Source organism: Camelina sativa, chromosome 1 (genome assembly GCF_030686135.1).
Source record: "Camelina sativa cultivar CO46 ecotype springtype chromosome 1, ASM3068613v1".
Classification (NCBI taxonomy): domain Eukaryota; kingdom Viridiplantae; phylum Streptophyta; class Magnoliopsida; order Brassicales; family Brassicaceae; genus Camelina; species Camelina sativa.
In genome coordinates, this window is record NC_141880.1 from 8,906,168 (window position 1) to 8,928,768 (window position 22,601).

Sequence of the window (22,601 nt, forward strand, 5' to 3'; positions counted from 1 at the left end):
AAATCGTTTACGTCAGTCAAATAATATGCGTGTTAAAAGTTCTCTCATTTACATGCACTCATGCAGTACTCTTGTATTGTTCTTTTTGGTTCATATCTGGATTGTACGATATATGTATCTAATTGAGTAAATTGCATTTAGAGTCTGACTCCGGTGTAGACGATACGTTTCAGATTCATCTATGAAACCACATAGATGGTTATTTCAAAAGTATATCAAATATAACTAGGAGTATGTGGGATGCTGCTAGCTTAGATATATTAGCTCACAGCTCTTTTCTTTTATTTCGGCACATTTTTGGGAAAAATGGCTTTAATTACGTCTTGTCGTGCATCGTCGTTAATGTTTACATCGAATATTTTTAGGGTTAAAACTTAAACGTTAAATTGTGTTCTTCATTTGCGTTGACTAATAGTCAAATTGAATTATAAGGTCAAAAAAACATTGAAGAAGGTATAGGCGTATAGACTAGTCACCATTCACCAAGTATATATAGCTCGATTAATTTGTAACTAATTCATTTATTTCTGATCAGAACCCGATAATAACACAAAATCATGGAACGAATAACTTTAGATGAATAATATATTAATGTTTTTCATATTACTTTGGTAAACTAGAACCATTGCCATGCATTCCATGCGTTAACGTCAATATATTGTAGGCTTGTAGCTCTCATCAATGACGTCCACCGCCGAAACCACCTCCAGCACCGGCTCCACCACCAAATCCACCACCGGCACCACCTCCAGCTCCTCCTCCAAATCCACCGCCACCGCCAGCTCCACCTCCAGCTCCTCCTCCGAGTCCACCCCCAGCACCAGCTCCACCTCCAAACCCTCCACCTGCACCACCGCCAGCACCACCACCAAATCCTCCACCGGCACCACCGCCTCCACCAAGACCACCACCGCCTCCAGCACCACCTCCAGCTCCTCCACCAAATCCACCTCCAGCTCCACCACCAGCTCCTCCACCTAAACCACCACCACCTCCAGCTCCTCCTCCTAAACCGCCACCGCCTCCAGCTCCTCCGCCTAAACCACCTCCAGATCCTCCGCCTAAACCACCTCCAGCTCCTCCCACAAGGCCTCCGCCTCCTCCACCAAGGCCGCCACCTCCACCAAGACCACCGCCTCCACCGAGGCCACCTCGATCGTGGAAAAACGTCTTTTGATCTTCGAGACCACTCTTAAGCTTCCTGTTAGCGACGCTAGCAAATGAAGTGAAAGCAAAAGAGCCGACAAGTAAGGCAACAAGAAAGAGTGACTTGGAAGCCATGTTGATCTTTGTGTTTTGTGTATGTGATGATGAGGAACTCTGTCAGCCAATAAGGTGTTTATATAGCATGTAGTTGAAAGAATGGAAGAATTGAATAAAAAGAGAAAGTAAATATTTAGAGTGAGTAATTATCATTAATTCATCTGCCCATCTAATTCATGTTGGCAAATTTAATGCAATCCCTAACTACCAGTGTTGACAAACATGTTACTCATCCACATGTAGTAGACCCCTTCTTTTATTCTTAGACTGTTTAGTACTTAATAGTACTAATTTTCTTGCCTTTCACATTTAAATGTGGGTGTAGGGTTTATATTTTTCCTATGTCCTGAGTTATTTAATGTATTTGTTTATATGTTTATTGCATTGTGTAGTGTCTACCATTATAAGAAAAAACAAAGATATATGTATTATTATGTTTACAGTACATAAACATTATACATAACATATGAAATCCAAAATGTTCACTAACTTTTTTTCTGTTAATTATCTTTGGAAGAGGTTTAGATTCGGCATCTGCCTCGCACTGGCACATCGTATAATCCAATCTTGTTGTTTCATTTTTATTGGAGTAAAAATATTCATCTTTCATTTTAATTTATAGGAAAGAGAATAATACTTATTTTTTTTTGGGCAAAGAAAAGAGAATAATACTTTGACGCCAAAAAAAACAAGACAAAAAATGAGAATAATATGCAACATGTATGTTTTCAAGACTTGGTTCACTTCTTGGATTCAATGCTTTCTTCTTAATGACGTTCTTATCCCTAATATGAGCATCTAATGATAGTTGTCAAAGTTATGTGGTCCTAATTAATCTATATTAACATTTTTGAAGTACATTTTGGTTTATGCTCTTTAATTTTTAATTATTTTTTTTTTACAACATTAACCCCTAAAACAATTCCATAAATAACATTGTAGAGAAACTCAAATACTAAACTTTCTTAAATTGACCAACATTTGTTACATTTATTGCCATAAAATCTTAACAACATCTATACATTCCGATTTTTCCAAAAACAACTATATCCATTAAAGTTTTAACCCATTAAATCTCCAAAACTATTTTTATAGATGTTAGAATCTCTTAAATTTAAATGATATACAACAGATTTTCCATAACAAAAGTTTACAATATCCATAATTATATAAACATTAATAAATTTCCTAAACCAAAAATCCAATTATAAAATGTCACATTAAATATGTTGAAAACCCCCATATAATTTGGTTTATTTTTTATTTTTTGAGGAATTACCAAAAAAATTAAAATTCTATTAATTATCATAAACTATATATATTGACATGGAAAATTATAAACTATATAAGTATGCTAATTTGGTAAAACAATTAACATAATTAAAACTTGATAAAAAAATTATATAGATTTTTTTTTGCGCAAAACTTTATTTCAATTTTGGTGAGACGGGTTGGCATTAATCCTATATAGGGAGTTAAGTGGAATTGTTTTTTTTAAACACTTTTAGATGTGTACCAGGAGATAAATGTATTACTAGACTATACATATACCACACGGGTTAAAACCTTGAAAACAATATAAAAATCCTACTTTGAATACTTATATCAAATACCTGTAAAATTTTATGTTTTTTAAATTAATAAAACAATAATAAAATAACAAATAAATACAATATAATTTAAAATTTTTAAAATTAAAAATATTGTCCCGCGGTGTACCGCGGATTAAATCTTAGTAGTAATTAAATATTTATGAAAATAACTTAAAACCAACTTGAGTCCAAATTTGATCTCAAGACTACACGGTTGATATTAGTCTGAAAGAGGTTTGATATCAAAACAAATAGAAAGTCTAAATGTGGTAATACACGAAAACATGATACTTGGTACAATTACAATGACCTTGGATCTTTTTTTTTTTTTTTTTTTTTTTTTTTTTAACAAAGACCTTGGATCTTCTATGTTTCATAGTTTTCTATATAAAGCAAAATTATGGAGATCATGTTTTTCACTAATATCTTGCCTTTCACGCATTTAAATTTGGGTGCAGGGTTGATGCATCTGAGTTTTTAGATTATTCTTATGTCCGGAGTTATTTAATTTTTTTGTTAATATGTTTATTAATGTTTTTGTTAATATGTTTATTACATTTTGTAGTGTTTACCATTATAGAAAAAAATGAAGGTACATATATTATTGTGTTTAGGATACATAAACTTTACACATTTACATATGTAATCAAAAATGTTAATTTTCTTCGGAAGGTTGAAATTCGGAATCTACCTAGCTCGCATAGGCACATTGTATAATTCAATATCGTTGTTTAACTTTTACGCCAGTAAACTATTCATCTTTTGTTTTATAAGAAAGAGACATGTTGACGGCCAAAAAACAAAAAAAGGGAGAATAATATGCAACATGTCGATGATTCAAAAGAAGCTTGGTTCTCTTCTTGGATTGAATGCTTTCTTCTTAATTACGTTCTCATCCATAAAATTTGAACATCTAATATAATATATTGTCAAAGTTATGTGGTCCAAATAGTAATTAAATATATATGAAAATAACTTAAAACCAACTTTAGTCAAATTTGATCTCAAGACTATAAATTACGATTTATATTAGTCTGGAAAACGTTTGATATATCAAAAACAAATAAAAAGGTCTGAAAAGTTATCATATTAATGTGGTTATACACGAAAACGACATGATACATGCATCCATTACAGTGATCTTGGATCTGTATATGTTCCATATATAGTTTCTCTTTATAAAGAAAATTTATGGATCTGTATATGTTCCATAGTCATCAAGGCGATATATATATCGTGTGTTTCACTAATATCATGCTTCTTACACAAACCAATTAACCAGCTATCTAGAAATACATTTGAGTTTTTCAATAGAACTAAAAACATCATTGAATCCAACATTCTTTGGACGAATTTAAAGCATTCGCAGACTTTATATAAATACAATGATACAATTGTATTTTAACGTAAACAACTAACTAGATTATGACCGTGTTAGAGTACGGATTGAAATTCATTTGATTTATATTGCATTTTTTACATAAAATATAATTTATGTAATTGTTTAAAAATGTTTTTGGACAATATGTGGTTGTCCGTAACTGTACCCATGCTTGTACACGGTTAAAATCTAGTGATTAAAATCAACCTGTGCTTTAGCACTTTGGTGACTGAAAATTTCTCAATGATTTTCCAATCTCCTTTTGTAAGAACTTTCTTAAATTTCGTAACATCCTCATTCTTCACCTCTGTTTGGATTTTGTTACCCTGTAAAAAGAACGCGGAAGAGTGATTAAGTTTTGAGATTTTGTTACTTATATATGGTTAATTAAATATTTTTTGGAGATATGATGATATGAGGATCTTAAATCGATATTTAACTAATGGTTACAACCCATATAACCTATAACCTATCAAATATCAAATAATTAATTTTATAACCCGTATTATATAGTCTACAAAAAAAAATTGTGTACTTCCGTTTTATTATATAGGGGATTGCGATGAAACAATATGTCACAATTTCTTTAAGTTTTTTCGTTGTGTACATTTGGTATCAAATGATTTATTTTACATTATTGAACGAAAATTAATCCATTTTTTAATGAATGATTTCCTAAACATACATATATCAATAGTGGTAATTTATGATACATTTTCCCATTCTTCAAAAGCTTATATCAATCACATATATATATATATACATATATATGTATATATATATATTTATATTTACAGTTTCATTCTAGATATGCATGATTTATTTTTAATTATGATAGACTTTGTTTCATTTCACATGTAATTTTAATATTTTTATTTTCCTTTCTCAAAACGCTGATATCTAATTGGACGCCCATGGTAGAAAAAATGGTAAAACTGCAAAAAAATAATATAAGTTATTTCTATTAGGCTCAAAAGCTTTTTATATTCCGTTTGTTTAACCCAAATGATTTTTTATGTGTGTTTCTAGGCCCGTAATAGGAACTTCTCCCTTTTACGGGTAAGTCTTATGCTTTTATCCTACTGTGAAGTGTAAAGACTTGTTTTTTTGTTGCTCACTTTTTTGCACCTTGTGGTTGTTGATTCATGAATTTTTTATTTTATTTGACACCATTTTGAAAAGAAAAGAAAATGAATCTATGATTTTTTTTGTTGTTATTGTTGTTGAATTGCTTTAGTGAAAATGATTGTTCTTACTTTTTTTAGTGAAATTGAATCGCATAGAAACAAATCTTACCTTTTTTTTTGTTTGTTCTTTCCACGATATGACTTTTGCTTAGTTTGCGAAGAAGAAAAATAATGTCCTTAACCACAAATCACAATGAGAAGGATGTCTACTTACTTTGAAGATGTAATGTGGATTTTAAAATCTAAAAACAAATCACTAAACGAATAACATAGGATTTTCAACTTGGTGGTTGTTTCTCCTGAAAGGTTAGGGTCATGGAAAGACATAGAGTGCGGACTACGCTTGGCCTCCCTTATGGTTTAGTCTAACACTTACCCTAATGTTAAAACATTTGCAAGGAGCCACATTCTCACTCCAAAACTATTGATGCACGGTAGTCTCAACCGCCTTCACTGCTAAAGGCCATGACTTTGAGGTTCTTGACAATGGCTGTTTGTGGCGGTCATGTTTCAATATATTGGAATTTTGACGTGTTGTGCGTGTCGGCATTGATCCTTGGAGCAGATAGCAATGTCGTCCACTCTTATGCGGTAGACTGCATCAGAGAGATTTTCTTGAGTGGGCTTAAAGATTGTGATTGGACTCAATATCTGCAGACTGGGATGATTAATTTATTTGAAGCCCTCAAGTTTCCAGGTTCCGAGAATAACCAGTATATAATGAGATCTATATATGTGGTCCTTGTTGCTGCTGATAATGTCAATCACAACGTTGATCAATTTTACCTCCTAGAGTTGATGATACTTCTTAGCGAGAGCTGCCAAAATCCCACAGAATTCAACAAGACTGTCTTCCAATTGTTTAACCCAATTGATTTTTTTCTTGTGTGTTTTTAAGCTCGTAATGGGAACTTCTCCCTTTCACTAGTAAGTCTTATGCTTTTATCCTAGTGTGAATTGTAAAAATTTGTTTTTTTGTTGCTATCTTAATTGCACTTGTGGTCGTGGATTCATGAATTTCTTATTTTACTTGACAGCAGTTTGAAAAGAAAAGAAAGAAAATCTATGAATTTTTTTTGTTGTTGTTGATTTGCTTTAGTGAAAATGATTATTCTTACTTTTTTTAGTGAAAATGTATCACATAGAAACATATCTTACTTTTTTGTTGTTGTTCTTTCTACAATATGACTTTTGTTTAGTTTGGGAAGAAAAAAAAAATGTCCTTAATCACAAATCACAATCAGAAGGATGTCTACTTATTTTTCACCCTCTGAATATATAATGTGGATTTTGAAATATAAAAATAAATCACTAAACGAATAACAAAGAATTTTAACTAATATTTCTAAATCATAGAACCAATAACACATTATGATTATTATTTTAAAATCAATGATTGATTAACACTTTATTTTTGTTTACATTTCAAAATCTATTAACCTCCGTGAACCAATAACCCCCCTCCCCCTAAATGGATTTGAATGGTATTGAAAATGAAAAAATAGAAGGATTCAAATCCCATAGTAAAACATGTTATTTTGATTTTCGTAATCAATAAAGATTTTTAAATTCTATATGGATTTACAAATCAATAAACAAATAACACCTCCTTAGAAATACTCATGGATTTGTTACTTCATTTTCACTTTGAAGTGAACCCTTTTCAAAAAGAAAAAAAAAATATGTGAACAAAAACTACACACTTACATGGCAATCTATCTAATCATTTTTGAAGTACATTTTTGTGTCATCTTTACGAATCGAATCAAAATTGAAATATATAACCCGATTCAATGATTTGGATTCTCAAAATTATAATAATTTTTATATATATGGTCATTCATCAATATCCTAATATTTTTAATTTCTATCATTAACAATAAATATGGTAATTAATAAAAATCCTAATATTCATCGAGATTCTAATCATTTAATCTGAAATTATAACTTAAGACCAAAATTAGTTAAAATCAAAATCCAATAGTATATATATGAAAATTTTATTAAATTACCTATTCAATAATTCTTAGTAAAATATACATACTTACTATAATTCTTTCAAATTCAATACCTATTTATTTAATAACTGATATTTTAAATGTTTGCAAATACAATAAAATAAATATAAAAGTTATAATATTTTATTAAAAAACAACACATATCAATTACTTAACAATTACATGAAAAATATTATCCTATGATTTACCACGAGGTCAATCATAGTTATATATGTAATATGGGTGCAAAACTAATGAAGTGTCATTTGGAGTGACATTTTTAGAAATGAAGGTGGGAAATATGAATTAGCTTCACATAAATACATAAATTAGTCAAATGTGAAGATCTTGTTTTTTGTTTTTTTCTTTAATTTTTTACCAAAATTATTTTATTATAGGTAATTTTCTTCGTGATACTTTTACATTTCATACTAAAACAAAAACAAAGACACGCAAATATAAGAATGTGAGTATCAATAGAACTAAAAACATCATCAAACTAAAATCAACCTTCTTCCGACTCATTAAAAGTATTCTCAGACTTTATATACAATTGTATTAATATTTATACTTGCAATGAGACAGTATATTATATTATATGTCAAAAAAATTTTAAGTTTTTGCTGTATATATTTAATATCAAATTATTTTTTTTTACATTATTGAACAAAAATTAATCCATTTTTAAAATGATTGATTTCCTAAACATATATATATATATAAATATTATATCAACGATAGTGATAATTTATGATATATTTTCCCATTCTTCAAAGCTTCTATCAATCAATTTTTCTTTTTTACAATTTATATTATTATAAATTTTTAATTATGATATACTTTGTTATTTCACAAGTGTTTTTTTTTGTTTTTTTTCCTAGAAGGCAGATATTTAATTGGATGCCGACTGTAGAAAAAAATGATAAAACGCGGATTTTATTTTACATTTTATTAAATAAATCGCATCGAGACTTGGGTGCTCTGTTTCGCGCCCTTCTCATTTCATCTTCCCCAACGTATCTGCTCTTTCTTCACTCTCCCTCTCTCGTTTTAGTCTGCCCCAATGGAGGAAATCGACGACACAGAAATCGAATCACAGGTATCTTCGATTACGTTTTCTCCCACAAATTCGCGACCGGTCTCTTCTGATTTTGCTATTCGTCACTTGAGAAATCGGAGGGTTTTGTAAAAGTTTGATATCTACTTTCCGTGATTTAGGGACTCGACAATTCAAAACCTCGGATCTATTGTGGAATCGATGTGTATCGATCTCGATTGTATAGATATTGATAAACCCTAGTTTTCCCCGATTTTGATCTTAGATTGGTTTAATCGGAAGTAATTGGATCTAGTTATTATGTCGATTTGATCGCATGAACACTTCTTTCTGATACCCTGTGATTTCACACAGTTTGTTACTTACAAATTTGTTTTCAATGTAATGCAGGTTTATATGGCTTGCATTCAGCATGGTCGACGGTTAGTATATGACTTCAAATTCTTGTTTTGAATGCATTTCTTTATGTAGTTGGTGGTTATCAGATGAACAAGCTCATATCCTTTATGTAGTGTTACTAAGGATCAGTATCTAACTTAAAACATTTCTTTTCCCAGAGTTGGAGTTTCTTATTACGACTGCAGTGAACGCAAGCTTCATGTGCTAGAATTTTGGGAGGAAGATTGCTCAGACTTTACTTTGATTAATATGGGTATAAATTCTTATTATGAAACATAATGGAATCTTTACATGTAGGTTTCCTTATATTGATGTACCATAGTTCTAACTAAGCTTGGCAAAGCCAGTTCTTGGTTTACAACTACTTTGCAGCACTTTTGTTCTGCTACACTGTGCTTACCACATTAGTTTTTGGATCGCTTCATATGTCTTGGTTATATATCTTCAGTAAAATATCAAGCGAAGCCATCAATCATTTACACAAGCACCAAAAGTGAAGAGTCCTTTGTAGCTGCTCTGCAGCAGTGTGGTATGGCACTCTCTATTTCTGTTGAATTATTAGCCCTTAAGTCTATGGCCTTTGCGTATTTTCATTGTTTCTGCAGATGGAACTGACGAGAATACCGTGGTGCGGCTGGTAAAGAGCTCAACATTCAGCTACGAGCAAGCGTGGCACAGGTACAGAAAGTGTAATTAACTCCACGAATACCTTATTTATGTGACTCTTGTTAGTCATATTACTTGTTACAAGATGAATTCCCCATTTATAAAATGGTCTGGTAGGAAACTGGTTCCTGCGGTTCCAGTTTTTTTTACTCAAATATGATAGCTTACTTGACTCATGATATTTTTATTATACCTGCTGTTTTACACTGACTGTTATCCCAATATTGTGTAGATTGGTGTATCTTCGAGTAACAGGAATGGATGATGGGTTGAACATCAAAGAAAGGATTTGTTATGTAAGTTACAGCGGGGGAAATGTTAATCCCTCTTTACTAGGATTTTGATCGCTTGGTCTTACCGTAATCTGCAGTTGGAATCTCAATCATAATGTAGAATTTATCTATATTTTCGATGTCACAATGAATTAATTTGACATTGTAGCTAACTAATTCTGTGGTTATTAACACATTTTCAGTAAGTGGTAAAATAAGTTATCTATAATTGTATGAAGCTTCTTCATTTTGCTTGTTTATTGCAGCTGAGTTCGATGATGGATGTGGGCAGTGAAGTCCAAGTTCGTGTTAGTGGGGGCCTTCTTGCTATATTAGAAGGTGAACGAATTGTTGAAACTCTAGAACAAAACGAATCTGGGACTGCGTCAATCGCAATTGATTCAGTCATGGAAGTACCACTGTATCCTCCACTTTGTCTGTTATGTTCTTTTGTCTTGATAAAAATTACTTTCCTGAATTTTTGGGATGATAATGTGCCTGCAAATCCTTTACAAAAATTTATAACAGGAACAAGTTTCTTAAACTTGATGCGGCTGCGCACGAGGCTCTGCAGATATTTCAAACCGATAAACATCCAAGCCATATGGGCATTGGCCGGGCCAAAGAAGGGTAATATGACTAATTGCCTTAGTTCATCTGTTGAATGTTATATCTATTTTTCCTGCTTTGACTTATTGATAATCTTCATTGAATCTTTGATATGAAGGTTCTCGGTGTTTGGAATGATGAATAAGGTTTGCTTTCCTTGCATTCGTTCATTCTGGTTGACAATTCTTGGATTTATGATTTAACTTATCAGGCCTATTTCAGTGTGCCACCCCAATGGGCAGACGCCTTTTAAGGTAATAAATGGGAATGATATATATATACAAACTGTTCTGAAGCTGATGTAATCATACGGCATTGTTTTCCTTTTCTCTCTATTTCAGAAGCTGGTTTATGAGACCAATTTTAGATCTTGAAGTGTTAGATCGCCGTCTCAATGCTGTATCCTTTTACTTTCTTGATCTCTTGTGAAGGACTTTGCTTTATGCCAAGCAGACTAGGAGTTAACAATCAACATGAAAGAAGAGAAACCAATAGATTAAACTATATCTCTGCTTTCTGCAGCCTTGTCAGCATAATTTTAACCAATCTTCATTTGTTATGAACGGAAGAAAAATACTTCGACCATTAATTGACAGGGGTGCCTTTCAGGCTTTCACTGATGTTCTGAGATCTTTCTTTTGACTGTATTAGATTTCCTTTTTCATTTCTTCAGTAGAGCTGATGGCATCATTGCGGGAGACACTGAAATCAGTGAAGGACATTTCGCATCTGCTCAAGGTATGTATGTACCATTATTCTATATATAGTATAGTTTTAGCATGCCTACCCCCTTTAGCCATAAGAGCCTGTGAAGAAAAATTAGGATTAGAAATTAATCGCACAGAGAAAAGTTTCCATACAGTTTTGTAGTGTATATGTTAATTGTAGAAATAGTGTTATGTGAGCAATTCTGCCCAGACAGAGAATGTGGATACATTGCATGCCATTTATCTTCTTGTATGCCTGGTCTGTAGATTCCATTTTTGTTTTGATAACACTTTTGTTTATTCTGGATATGGATGTTTTATGTTAAAAAAAAGAAATTCAACTCTCCGACGTCCCTTTGTACCAGTAACGACTGGACAGCTTTTTTGAAGGTAAGTTCATTCTTTCTGACTATCATCTTTCATTTGGTCTATAAAACTAGTCTCCCAAGCCCCAATGTTATGCTATCTTATTGTGTGCATTAGAGTATAAGTGCGCTCTTGCACGTTAATAAGATATTTGAAGTTGGAGTTTCAGAAAGTCTCAGAGAGCATATGAGACGCTTCAACTTGGACATTATTGAGAAGGTTACTAATGTTTATCATCAGCTTATGAACCTTCAATTGCTATTCTCAGACTCTTTGATCCACTTTCCTGGTTGTTGCTAAGTTCTCTTTTCCTGTTGCAGGCCGGCTTATGTATCAGCACAGAGCTAGATTATGTCTATGAGCTGGTCAGTTAATTTTACATTCCGTTTCTTTAGTTCCGTTATAATCTGTACTTTCCTCTATAAAAGAACAGATCTTGATTCTTTCAAAATTGAGGTCTTAACATCTCTCTTTTGCTTTCCTTAGAAATTTAAAACCTTAATGGAGTGATATATTGTTTAAAACGGGGTATGGGGCCATTCATTTGCAACACTTTTGAGTGGCTAAAAGAAGATCAGCTAAGATTTATTCTGTAGAGTCACAATTTACTGGGTTATTCAGGCGTTGGATACCCCAACATTTGAGAAACTGGGTTAAACAAATTCAGCTCGCCTTTGAGTGAAAGATGTTGTAGGATATGTAAAATAATTATGACTACAGTTAGTAACAGTTAACTCCACAGGTCATTGGAGTCATTGATGTAACTAGAAGCAAAGAGAGGGGTTATCAAACATTGGTGAAAGAAGGATTCTGTGCTGAGGTTATCATAGAACTTCTTTTTATTCGGGTTCTCATACCGCTAATCCTTTTTGCAAGTAACTCATTTCTTATTTTACCAGTTGGATGAGCTGAGGCAAATATACGAGGAGTTGCCAGAGTTTCTGCAGGAGGTTGTTTCTATGTGATAAGTTCCCTTAGTTGATATATAAGGATGAATCGGCATCTCTCTTGGCTGATTTTAATTACTGACAGGTTTCAGCGATGGAGTTAGAACACTTTCCTCATCTGCATAACGAAAAGCTCCCCCCTTGTATCGTCTATATTCAACAAATTGGTGGGTCTGCAGTTTCACGTTGTAGTTTTCGGATAGGTTCTTTACTAGATCTTTAAAGGTTTAGATGATGATTTTTAGACATAGTTGCCTTTTAGAACTTAACCTCATTATTAAGAAAGGTGAAATTCAGTTGCACGAATTCATGTTTTGGAACCACCATGTCCTCGAATTATCAGCTCAACTATGGTGTCTATGCTTCTTGGTTGCTGAATATCCTTTCATTTTATGATACGTCTTTAACAAATTACTATGGTGTATTTGTTCACACTTTGCTCGTTTCTGTATATGAATATACACTTTCTCTTATGATTTATCTGTTCTGCAGGGTACCTAATGTGTATCTTTGGAGAAAAGCTTGATGAAACTGCACTTGACAGGCTTATTGAATTTGAATTTGCGGTACATTGTTTTGTGTTAAAAATCTTAACCCTTTGAAGGCTATATCACTATGAAGCAGAAATTTAATCTACAGTTCTCTCTTGTGATTAGTTTTCGGATATGGATGGAGAGACTCAGCGATTCTTTTATCATACACCGAAGACACGAGAGTTAGACAACCTTCTTGGAGATATCTACCACAAATTTTAGGTATGTCTGAATACTGGTTTATATTTTTCATGGCGTATCCTTCTTGAGTATGATGATGTAGTATCTTGTTTTACAAATTTTCGCTGACAGATATGGAGAGGGCAATTATTAGGGACTTGCTATCGCACACACTTTTGTTCTCGGCTCACCTGCTGAAGGCAGTTAACTTTGTTGCAGAACTTGATTGGTAATTTATATTCCAAAAACTACGGATATCTAATTCCATTCTAGTCCTCTTAAAGAAAAGCAGCACTTTTCACGTACCTATTAACTAATTAGCTACTTATGAGTAATGGGTAATAACTTATTCATTCTTCTTGGCTTCTCTAGCATTCTATCGTTGGCTTGTGTTGCACATCAGAATAACTACGTCAGGCCTGTTCTGACTACAGAATCATTGCTTGATATTCGAAATGGAAGGTGAAACTGACTCTATGAGCTGCACTTATGTCTTCTTGTTGCATTAATATATAAACTCACAAAAAATTGTATCCGTAAATATCTATACTGGTGGGCAGACATGTTTTGCAGGAAATGGCTGTGGATACATTTATCCCGAACGACACTGAAATCAATTATAGTGGTGAGCTTTTGACTCTATAGGGATAGGCGTGCATTAAAGCTTAAATTGTAAACTAGTCTTTGTTCATCACCTGATTGTAACTTTGTCTGTCGCAGGCCGAATTCATATAATTACCGGTCCTAATTACTCAGGAAAGAGCATATATGTAAAGCAGGTCGGCTTTACTATTCTAAGTCTTGTTTCTCTTCGTCCGACCAAAGTGTACTTCATCATCATGAATTTACAACTCAAGTCGAGCATTCCTTCTGGCTTGTTATTTGCAGGTGGCTTTAATTGTTTTTCTGTCTCATATTGGAAGCTTTGTACCAGCAGATGCAGCAACTATTGGTTTAACTGACAGGTCAAACGTCCTGCATTCTTTGATCCTTCTACAATCACATTTTTATGTATATTTTTTATTACTAAGATTAGTCTTACAACAACAGGATCTTTTGTGCAATGGGAAGCAAGTTCATGACCGCGGAACAATCTACATTCATGATAGATTTGCATCAAGTAGGAATGATGCTCAGGTATTCCAAACGCTTCTATTCTAACTTGATTTCAGCTCCACTATTGATAGGTTCTTGTGAGCCGGTCTCAATCGCTTCGGTCAGTTAGTGACTTCTTGTTCACGAGCTACATTATTTAAGTTCATGGTGACCCAAGATAGCACATATCAATCAAAATTCAACTGTGGAAGAAACCAATTTGTAGTTTGTTCATGACTTATGATCTTGTTCCTAATAATTGTGATTTAAATTTTCCAGGCAGGCAACTTCAAGATCTCTGTGTCTATTAGACGAGTTTGGTAAAGGCACTCTTACAGAAGGTAAGGATTTCTCCACCCTCTGCATTGGATAAAAGGCATGTGTTTGTGAAAACTTCTGCCTTACCCACACTCTTATTTTAAGTACAGATGGTATTGGCCTGCTTGGTGGGACAATAAGTCACTTTGCTACATGTACAGAGCCACCAAGGGTATAGCATTCTCTTGTCTGTCTTTAAGCTTGTATGTTCTTTTATAAACCATAACATGGCGTTGCCTATTGATGCATGCTTTCAGGTTCTAGTATGTACGCACTTGACTGAACTACTTAACGAGAGCTGCTTACTTGTTGTATGTACTCCGATCCAATCCCAGATAACTCAGCAGATTTTGAAGTAGTTCCTCGCTTCACAGTGAGAGTCTCATCATCTTTCTTCTTTTTCACTTCAGTCTGAGAAGATTAAATTCTATACAATGAGCGTTCTTAGGCCAGACACAGAATCCGCAAAAATGGAAGATATTGTTTTTCTTTATCGGTATGGAGTCTCAGCGACTAGCATTCTACTTAAACTGCCTACATTCTTAAGACTTCCATGTTTTAAGCAATGGTTTTGTTTGCAGGTTAATTCCAGGACAGACTTTGCTGAGCTATGGTGAGCATTATTTATGTTGCTTGCGTTATTGTCTACATGATGAGCTTCTTGTGTATACACCGAACTTCATCAAACCTATTTATGTAATGCAGGTCTTCATTGCGCACTACTCGCTGGTACATATAGGAATATTACAAAATATTAACTCTAATAAAATTGATGACAATGTTTACTAATGTGGATTTATAGAGTAACAGAAGGAAGTTTTCACTATTGTTGATGGAAGGTGTTCCGGAGGAAGTCGTGAAGAGAGCAGCCATCGTGTTGGACGCCTTTGAAAGCAACAACAGCGTCGATAAACTAAGCCTTGACAAAATATCATCTCAAGATGAAGCATTCAAGGTCTTTTTGCTCTCTCCTACTTTCACAATTCTGTCCTCATGGCCTTACCAAACGTGTACTGAAACCAAATGAAATTTGCAGGATGCTGTTGACAAGTTTATGGAGTTTGACATCAGTAAAGGTGACGTCCGTGCCTTCTTTCAAGATATCTTCACTTCCTAATAAACCCTTACTCAAAAAGTGAAGACCCTTACACAAAATGTAACCAACAACAGTAGATTTTTAAAACGGAAAAGTTTTTATTAAAATAGAAGAATACATAAATATTGTATTGGTTGGTAATTTAGTTTGACTTAATTTCTTCTCTTAAAAAAGGTAAATAAATAACAAAAAAATGTCACACTAACTCTCTGTTAGTTAGACCAAACTGAACCTTTTCTTAAAAAAAACTTCCAAAACGATGGCTATACTCTTGTAAAGAAAAACTAGTTACAAACATATAACAATGCTGTATCGCGCATAGAAACAGATCTTGGTGAGATTAGCGATTATTCAGACTTGCAATTTGGGATAGAGAGGTGTGAAAGAGAGAGCTTAGATGCGTCTGATCTCCGTGGAAACTTGAACTTCAGAGGATGAGTTTAATGGGTTGCATTCTCGCCTTTCTTCCACAGCTCTAATGTCTTGTCTGCTTCACAATGTTACCAGCCTTGAACTCATCAAATCAAAACACACTGCATGTATACCGGGTGCACTGTCCAGTGAACCTGACGATGTCGATAACAAAAAAGACCCGATTACTACTTGCAATTCCAGAGAGCACAGTTCTATTTACACAGCTTGAAACAAGAGAGAGATACAGTTGCATTAAATAAATACCAAAGTTTGAATCGTTAATTGCATTTGTAAGGATTGACAAAACACACATACATCACCTTTTAAGGTAGTCTAAAAATAATTTTGTGTGTTCCTACTACTCATTTTTAATTAATTTATTTCCTGAATATTTTTAAGTTTAATTTCTTTCCTCTCTCTTATAGTATTGGTTTTTGTTCTTGTTCGATAATTAGCGAAACAATATATGTACATACTTAGTATTATTATTACAGCATTACTCTAGAGAGAGAAGAGAGTATTATTACTACTACTATTTTACTCTATCGTTTTCCACCCCAATCATATAGTAGCAAACACCAATTCACTATTATGGACGATCCCAAGACTCTTCCCTAAAACAATAAAGCTAAAAGTAAAACACAACTAATTCACAACAAACCCAAGACTATAGAGTAATTAAAATTCACAACTTGATACCTTATTCATTGTAATTAAAATAGTATCAAAAACAATATATCATCTCTATTTTAATCATCAAGCAAAAAACCAATTCACAAACAATCCCTCACTACTGACACCTTTTCGTTTTTTTACCACACCACAAATTTTTTTTGAATGTTTTCTTTTTATCTCTTCTCTATATATATAGAGCCAAAAGGATAAAGTTAGCAATTCAGCGCTCGGAGAGAATCGCTAGCCCAAACTGTGAATTTTCCAACCAAACTGGAACCACTAGCCCACCACCTCGTGATTAACATAGTCCCTTTTTTTGTGATAAATTCTTATAATTGCATGATCCTCACATTTGACCGTTAATGTGAAGGTATAATCTGATATGTTTTAAAAACTTGATTTAAGGATTCTTTTTATTTAATTTGGTGGTGGTTTTAGCGTAAATATATTCATGTCTTTAATGACTTACTAATAATTGTTTTTTTTTCAGTCTTCTTACTAACACCACGGCTTCACCTGTTTGTTCTTCGATACGCTTTTCAGTCTGCTATTCATAGCCTCTGGCGGGAACGACATGGAGAAGCTCCAACTACATCATCCAACCTCTTAAGCTTCATCTCCAAGAATGTCAGCAATCGACTGCTTACACTGACAACCACTTCCGGATATGAGAGTGGTCTTCAGTATTGGTTTCAGACACATCCAAATTAATATTTTTAGTCTCAGTTCTATATTCAAAGAATTTCTCTGAGTTGTAAACTTTTTTGGACCACAGTCTTTTTTTGGTGAATATAATTTAACATTCATACAAAAAAAAATAATTGTTTTATTTTTGTTTTTACAATCCCTTAGAAAGTATAGTAAGAGTAGAAAGTTTGGAACAGAGTCACGTTCCTTTGTTGCTCTGTAAACCTACCAGCTACAAGCCGAAATTGAGGAGAGAAAATATAATCCCAACGATGAGATTCTCTTTATACCCATAATATACTGCATATTAATTTTATGACCAAATATGTAACATATATTTGTCAAAATCATCTTGATCGAGAAAGCCTCTACCAAACAACATTATTCCAAACTTTAACTTTAATCTAAGAAATCATATTTTTAAAAATTTCAACCCATGCTCAGCAAGAAACCATATTTCTTGAAGTTTTTTCATTCTATAGTGACATATTATTGACCCGTGCTATAACAAATCAAATTAGAGTGTTTATAATTCTAAATATTTAATCTATCATATATTTATGATATTCTTAAAAATATCAAATTAAAATATTTATAAATACTTCAAATTAAAAATTTTTTAAAAGTTTATTATAGTATATAAAATTATACAATTCAACAAAAGAAATATATGAAATTGAATTTATATATTTGAAGTTTTACTCGTTATTCAGTCAAAATTTTAGTTGAATAGATATTTTATAAAAGAATAATATTATGAAAGCTTGAATATTTTATAGATTGAACAATTTATATTGGTTTTAATAGTAAGACTTTGAAGTATGACATTATAGTATGATTTCAGTGCTTGATAAATCAAAGTTCATGCCCATTCGTATGCAGAATCATTTATATTTATTTAAATTGTTATAGAATATATTTAGTTAATAAAATTATCAATTTATATGCAGAAAAACTAATAAATTTTATTAACTAATTATATTCTATGATAATTTAAAATAATTTAAATTTAAAACAAATAAAAGTGAAAGAAAAATCACATATGTTTGTTTTAATTAGGTTGAAAGATTTCCTTATCTTTTAAATGTTACCTATAATTGATTGTATATGTTACCATAATTAACTAAATGCATATTATCCTTAATTACCAAAAATCAAACTAACATGTATATTATGATACACCTAAATCATGAATGCCATAAGTCTATAACCAAAAAATCATATATATATATATATATATTTATTATATAGTCTACAAAAAAAAGTCATGTACTTCCAAAATATTAAGTAGGGGATAGCTTTATAGATGTTATTGAGTGGGTTTAGAACTAATTAGGCTTCGGTCCGATAGTTTTAATGTTTTTTTTTTTTTAAGGTCTTGCAAAGCCCAATCAGAGGGCCGGTCCTCGGATCAACCAGAGCGGCGGATGTTGATTCCCAGCGACGTCTAAGCGCAATCAGAGGGCTCACTCTCTTTCCGCCGGTCGCTCCCCAGAGTCGTCGTCGGATGTTAACCTGGTTGGTTCAATGGATTGGACGGAAGTAGAATGTGGAGTTCAACTTGCTGCAACTATGGTACGGTCTCCTACTGTGATGCTCCTCGATGCCAAACATTTTGCTATGATGCGGATCATACCTCTGTTGCATATGGAAGATTCTCCGATGGTGGTGAAGGCCTCGACATTGAGGTTTTTAGCCGATGCTGCCCATCAAGGCCGTGTCTCTACAGCTTGGAGAGAAAATGTCATAGTAGTATCGTTTAGAATGCTGAATGAGGAATCTGACGGATTCCAATCATACGCAGCCATATGTCTGGAAGTTTTGTTCAAGGATAAGGATAACATCAACGGTCATGGTGAAGCTTCGGTCAATTTGTATGTGGCTTTTTGAAAATCCCAGTATAATCCATATATACTGGGATGCATCTACCAGATTATGTTGGTTTGTGAAATCAGCGATGAAGAGAGATTGATTCATCTTCTGGATATGTTTAAAGATCTGGTTTCATGTCCCATCACAGAGGAGCACAACTTCCATGTGCTCAGTGAGGTTATACAGAAACTGGACTACGACGTGATTGCACCTTACATGGGAAACATTTGGATTGCTCTTTTTACCGCCTACGAAGACCAAACTCCAGTCGACTTTGAGAAAGCTACAGTGATCTAAATGTCTATTTTCTTGGTCTTCCATGGAACAGATCAACTTGTGGACTATGTCGATTCCGTTACTCTGGTTGCCTTCATTGCTTTTCTGACGGACTGCTGGGCTCCTAGTCTGAAGCTGATCACTGAGACCAACGAGATCATACTAACCACAGCTGCTTCCACGAGTCTGATTTTTAAATCTCAAGCTCTTCTGGATCGATCAACAGATAAGCTCTGTGGCGAGATGCTGGATGTTATATTCCAACTTGTTTCAAACAATGAACAGCTACTCTCACAGAGTTTCGCTGCTGCCATGACAGGAAAGGATCCTCTCACAGACATTAAAGATCTGTTGCACTCCTTGTGTAATTCTTTGTCGATGGTTTCTCCTCAATACACTACCAGGTACAAAGAGATTATTGACAAGTACCTCTGTCAAGACAAACGCGCATACTTGAGCAAGCTGTGTGCTCGGTACAACTGTGAATTTTTCAAAGTAAGTTGTGTCTCTACTACTTTCATATTTTGCCATACTCCTCATGATTTTTTTTTATTCAGGAACAAGATTATGAGAACTGGCAATTTTTGTTGGCAGGAGGAAGGGGTCAATGGAGATGGAGAGACAACAGAGCAACTCTCATATTTCTCACATTCATATTAAAAAATGTCACTCCAAATGACATCTCATTAGTTTTGCATCCATATTACATATATAATTGCCATGAGAGTGTAATTTTTGTTCACATACTTTTTTTTCTTCTTTTTAAAAAGGGTTCACTTTTAATTGAAAATGAAGCAACAAATCCATGCGTATCTTATTTACTTTAAACCAGTTTGAAAAAGGGAAAAAACCACGACTTCTTAAGTTTTGGTTCAATAGACTAGAAATCTTGATTTTTATTCAATAGATTATTATGATACGCTTGAGAGATGTTGTTTGGTTTACTGCTAGCTTGAATATCGGAGAATGAAAAAGCTAAGATATGTTGATAGGTTCACTTCTTAATGCAGCTTTATTATAACAATTAAATACACACCGCCAAATCATCCACCAATAAAAATTTAATCAAACTAACATTATTTACTTATTTTGTTTCTCTCATTTTTCTTCACTTTGTGAAGTAGTTTATTATTACAATTAAATACACACTACCAAATCATCTACCAAATTTTTTTTAATCAAACTAACACACAACTGATGTGGTCAAAATTTGGGAAAAGGAAAAACTGAGATTAATGTCTGAGCTGGAAAAAATTCCTAGTATGACATGTCTGACTTCTGATTGTTGGACTACTGCTTATGGAGATGAATATATAGTTATGACTGCACACTATGTTGATGCAAAATGGATATTACATAGCAAAATTTTATCGTTTTGTGATATACTTCATCCTCACATTGGTGATGCTTTAGCTAGTAGGATTCATAAATGATTAAAAAGTGGGGGATAGAGAAAAAGGTGTTTAGTTTGATTCTGAATAATGCTACAGCTAATGAAATATTACAAGACATATTAAAGGATACACTTAATTTAGATAATAATTTGTTACGTAAAGGGGAATTTTTTCATGTGAAATGTTGTGCACACGTCTTAAATCTTATTGTCCAAGATGGTTTATTTGTTATTAGTGGTGCATTGACTAAGATTAGAGAAAGTATTAAGTATTCAAAAGGCTCAAAGTCTAGACGTATAACATTTGGAGAATGCGTAGAGGGTGATGGTGAAGTTCTTTTGTCTTTGGATGTTCTACATAGATGGAATTCAACTTACATATTGCTAGAGAAGGTTTTAAAGTATGAGTGCTTTAAATATGTTTAAAATGGTTGACAAACACTACAAACATTGTCCCTCTACTCAAGATTGGAAAAGAGCAAAGTTGATTTGAGATTTTGATGTCCTTCTATATTATTACTACTTTGATGTCTGGAGAAGTTATTCTACATCTAACTTCTACTTTGGGCATGTATGGAAGATTCAATGTTTGTTGGAAGTGAATAGGAATCACAATGACAATGTGATTAGAAAGATAGTTTATAAGATGATGCTGAAATATGATAAATACTGGGAGCAATACAATGTTATTCTTGCGTTGAGAGCTGTTCTAGATCCTCGAATAAAATTCAAACTTTTGAAGCATTGCTATGATGAGCTTGTTCCATTTACTTCACAAGCAAATATAAATCACCTCGAGAGTGAGCTTTATAAACTCTTTGAAGAATATCGAAAAGAGTTTCCTTTGACTCCAATTGTAAGTTCTACAAGAGCAGACTCTACTGCTCCTAGACGAGGTCGAGGTAAATTGGACGTACAAGATGTAAGTTTCTAACTTTATATACTTGTAAGTTTAAGTACTCTGACTTGAAGCAATCTAACATGTTTGATTTGGATGATGAGACATGATTTGTTTGATTTGGATGATGTCCCTGATAATATGGAAGAAGGGAAGTCTGCTTTGTGTATGTATTTAGAGGAACCAAAGTTAGAGATGAAAAGTCATCCTCATCTTAATGTTTTGCATTATTGGTGAGAGTACAGACACCGTTTCGGTGCATTAACATACATGGCCATGAATATTCTTAGCATTCCGATAACCACTGTAGCTGTTGAGTCTTCCTTCAGTATTAGTTTATATTACTGATATATTCCGTCTTCTTCCGAGTAACGTGCAAGCTTTGTTATGCACTCGTTCTTGGATACATGGTTAAAAGGTGGATGGAGAAGGTAAACAATACTATACTTTATCATCTCGCTATACTTGGATTAGTTTATATTACTGATATATTCTCTTACAATTTGTAGATGAAAATGGCGAGATAATTAGTATTCGATCGGATCCAAATTCTGTGGGAGAACATTTTGTTGATACTTCCTTCCCTACAGGACTGAGACTTAAAACCACCACCATTCAAAGGTTCTTTGTCTTTATTTTGTTTGAGTTTAGAATGTTGTTTTCTTGTCTTTCTCTTGTCATTATGTTGACTTAGAACGTTTGAGTTTTGTTTCACGTGTAG

At 33.3% G+C, this 22,601-nt stretch overlaps 2 protein-coding genes and 2 pseudogenes across 5 annotated transcripts; 3 read left to right on the forward strand and 1 right to left on the reverse strand.

Moving 5' to 3' along the window:
* Positions 1-501: 501 nt before the first annotated feature.
* On the reverse strand, positions 502-1,346 carry LOC104785419 (uncharacterized). Of its 3 annotated transcripts, none has more exons than XM_087455451.1 (2): positions 951-1,343; positions 502-746 (listed from the first exon to the last, which is right to left on the reverse strand). In XM_087455451.1, the coding sequence occupies exons 1-2, from the start codon at positions 1,279-1,281 to the stop codon at positions 679-681; spliced, it is 399 nt and encodes a 132-aa protein (XP_087311577.1). In that variant the 5' UTR covers positions 1,282-1,343; the 3' UTR covers positions 502-678. The 3 variants fall into 3 exon arrangements, with proteins under 3 accessions (XP_087311577.1, XP_087311578.1, XP_010508937.1); XM_087455452.1 differs by having other exon boundaries at positions 502-704; positions 951-1,342; XM_010510635.3 differs by having other exon boundaries at positions 502-1,346.
* A 7,031-nt stretch (positions 1,347-8,377) lies between these two features.
* LOC104785429 (DNA mismatch repair protein MSH5-like) lies at positions 8,378-15,821 on the forward strand (annotated as a pseudogene). The gene is made up of 34 exons (XR_015560161.1): positions 8,378-8,519; positions 8,868-8,899; positions 9,035-9,129; positions 9,325-9,405; positions 9,482-9,554; positions 9,775-9,838; positions 10,081-10,235; positions 10,343-10,444; positions 10,542-10,569; positions 10,646-10,677; positions 10,765-10,822; positions 11,075-11,161; positions 11,464-11,520; positions 11,614-11,715; positions 11,817-11,861; positions 12,239-12,316; positions 12,396-12,446; positions 12,529-12,610; positions 12,936-13,009; positions 13,100-13,214; positions 13,289-13,385; positions 13,529-13,618; positions 13,717-13,781; positions 13,877-13,935; positions 14,045-14,121; positions 14,207-14,293; positions 14,531-14,592; positions 14,680-14,741; positions 14,827-14,880; positions 14,980-15,065; positions 15,151-15,182; positions 15,275-15,298; positions 15,409-15,524; positions 15,606-15,821. The product of XR_015560161.1 is annotated as a DNA mismatch repair protein MSH5-like (transcript).
* Positions 15,822-18,775: 2,954 nt separating this feature from the next.
* On the forward strand, positions 18,776-20,389 carry LOC104785438 (exportin-2-like). Its single transcript, XM_010510653.3, has 2 exons — positions 18,776-20,084; positions 20,184-20,389. The coding sequence occupies exons 1-2, from the start codon at positions 19,611-19,613 to the stop codon at positions 20,247-20,249; spliced, it is 540 nt and encodes a 179-aa protein (XP_010508955.1). The 5' UTR covers positions 18,776-19,610; the 3' UTR covers positions 20,250-20,389.
* Positions 20,390-21,622: 1,233 nt separating this feature from the next.
* LOC147949688 (zinc finger BED domain-containing protein DAYSLEEPER-like) lies at positions 21,623-22,295 on the forward strand (annotated as a pseudogene).
* Positions 22,296-22,601: the final 306 nt, after the last annotated feature.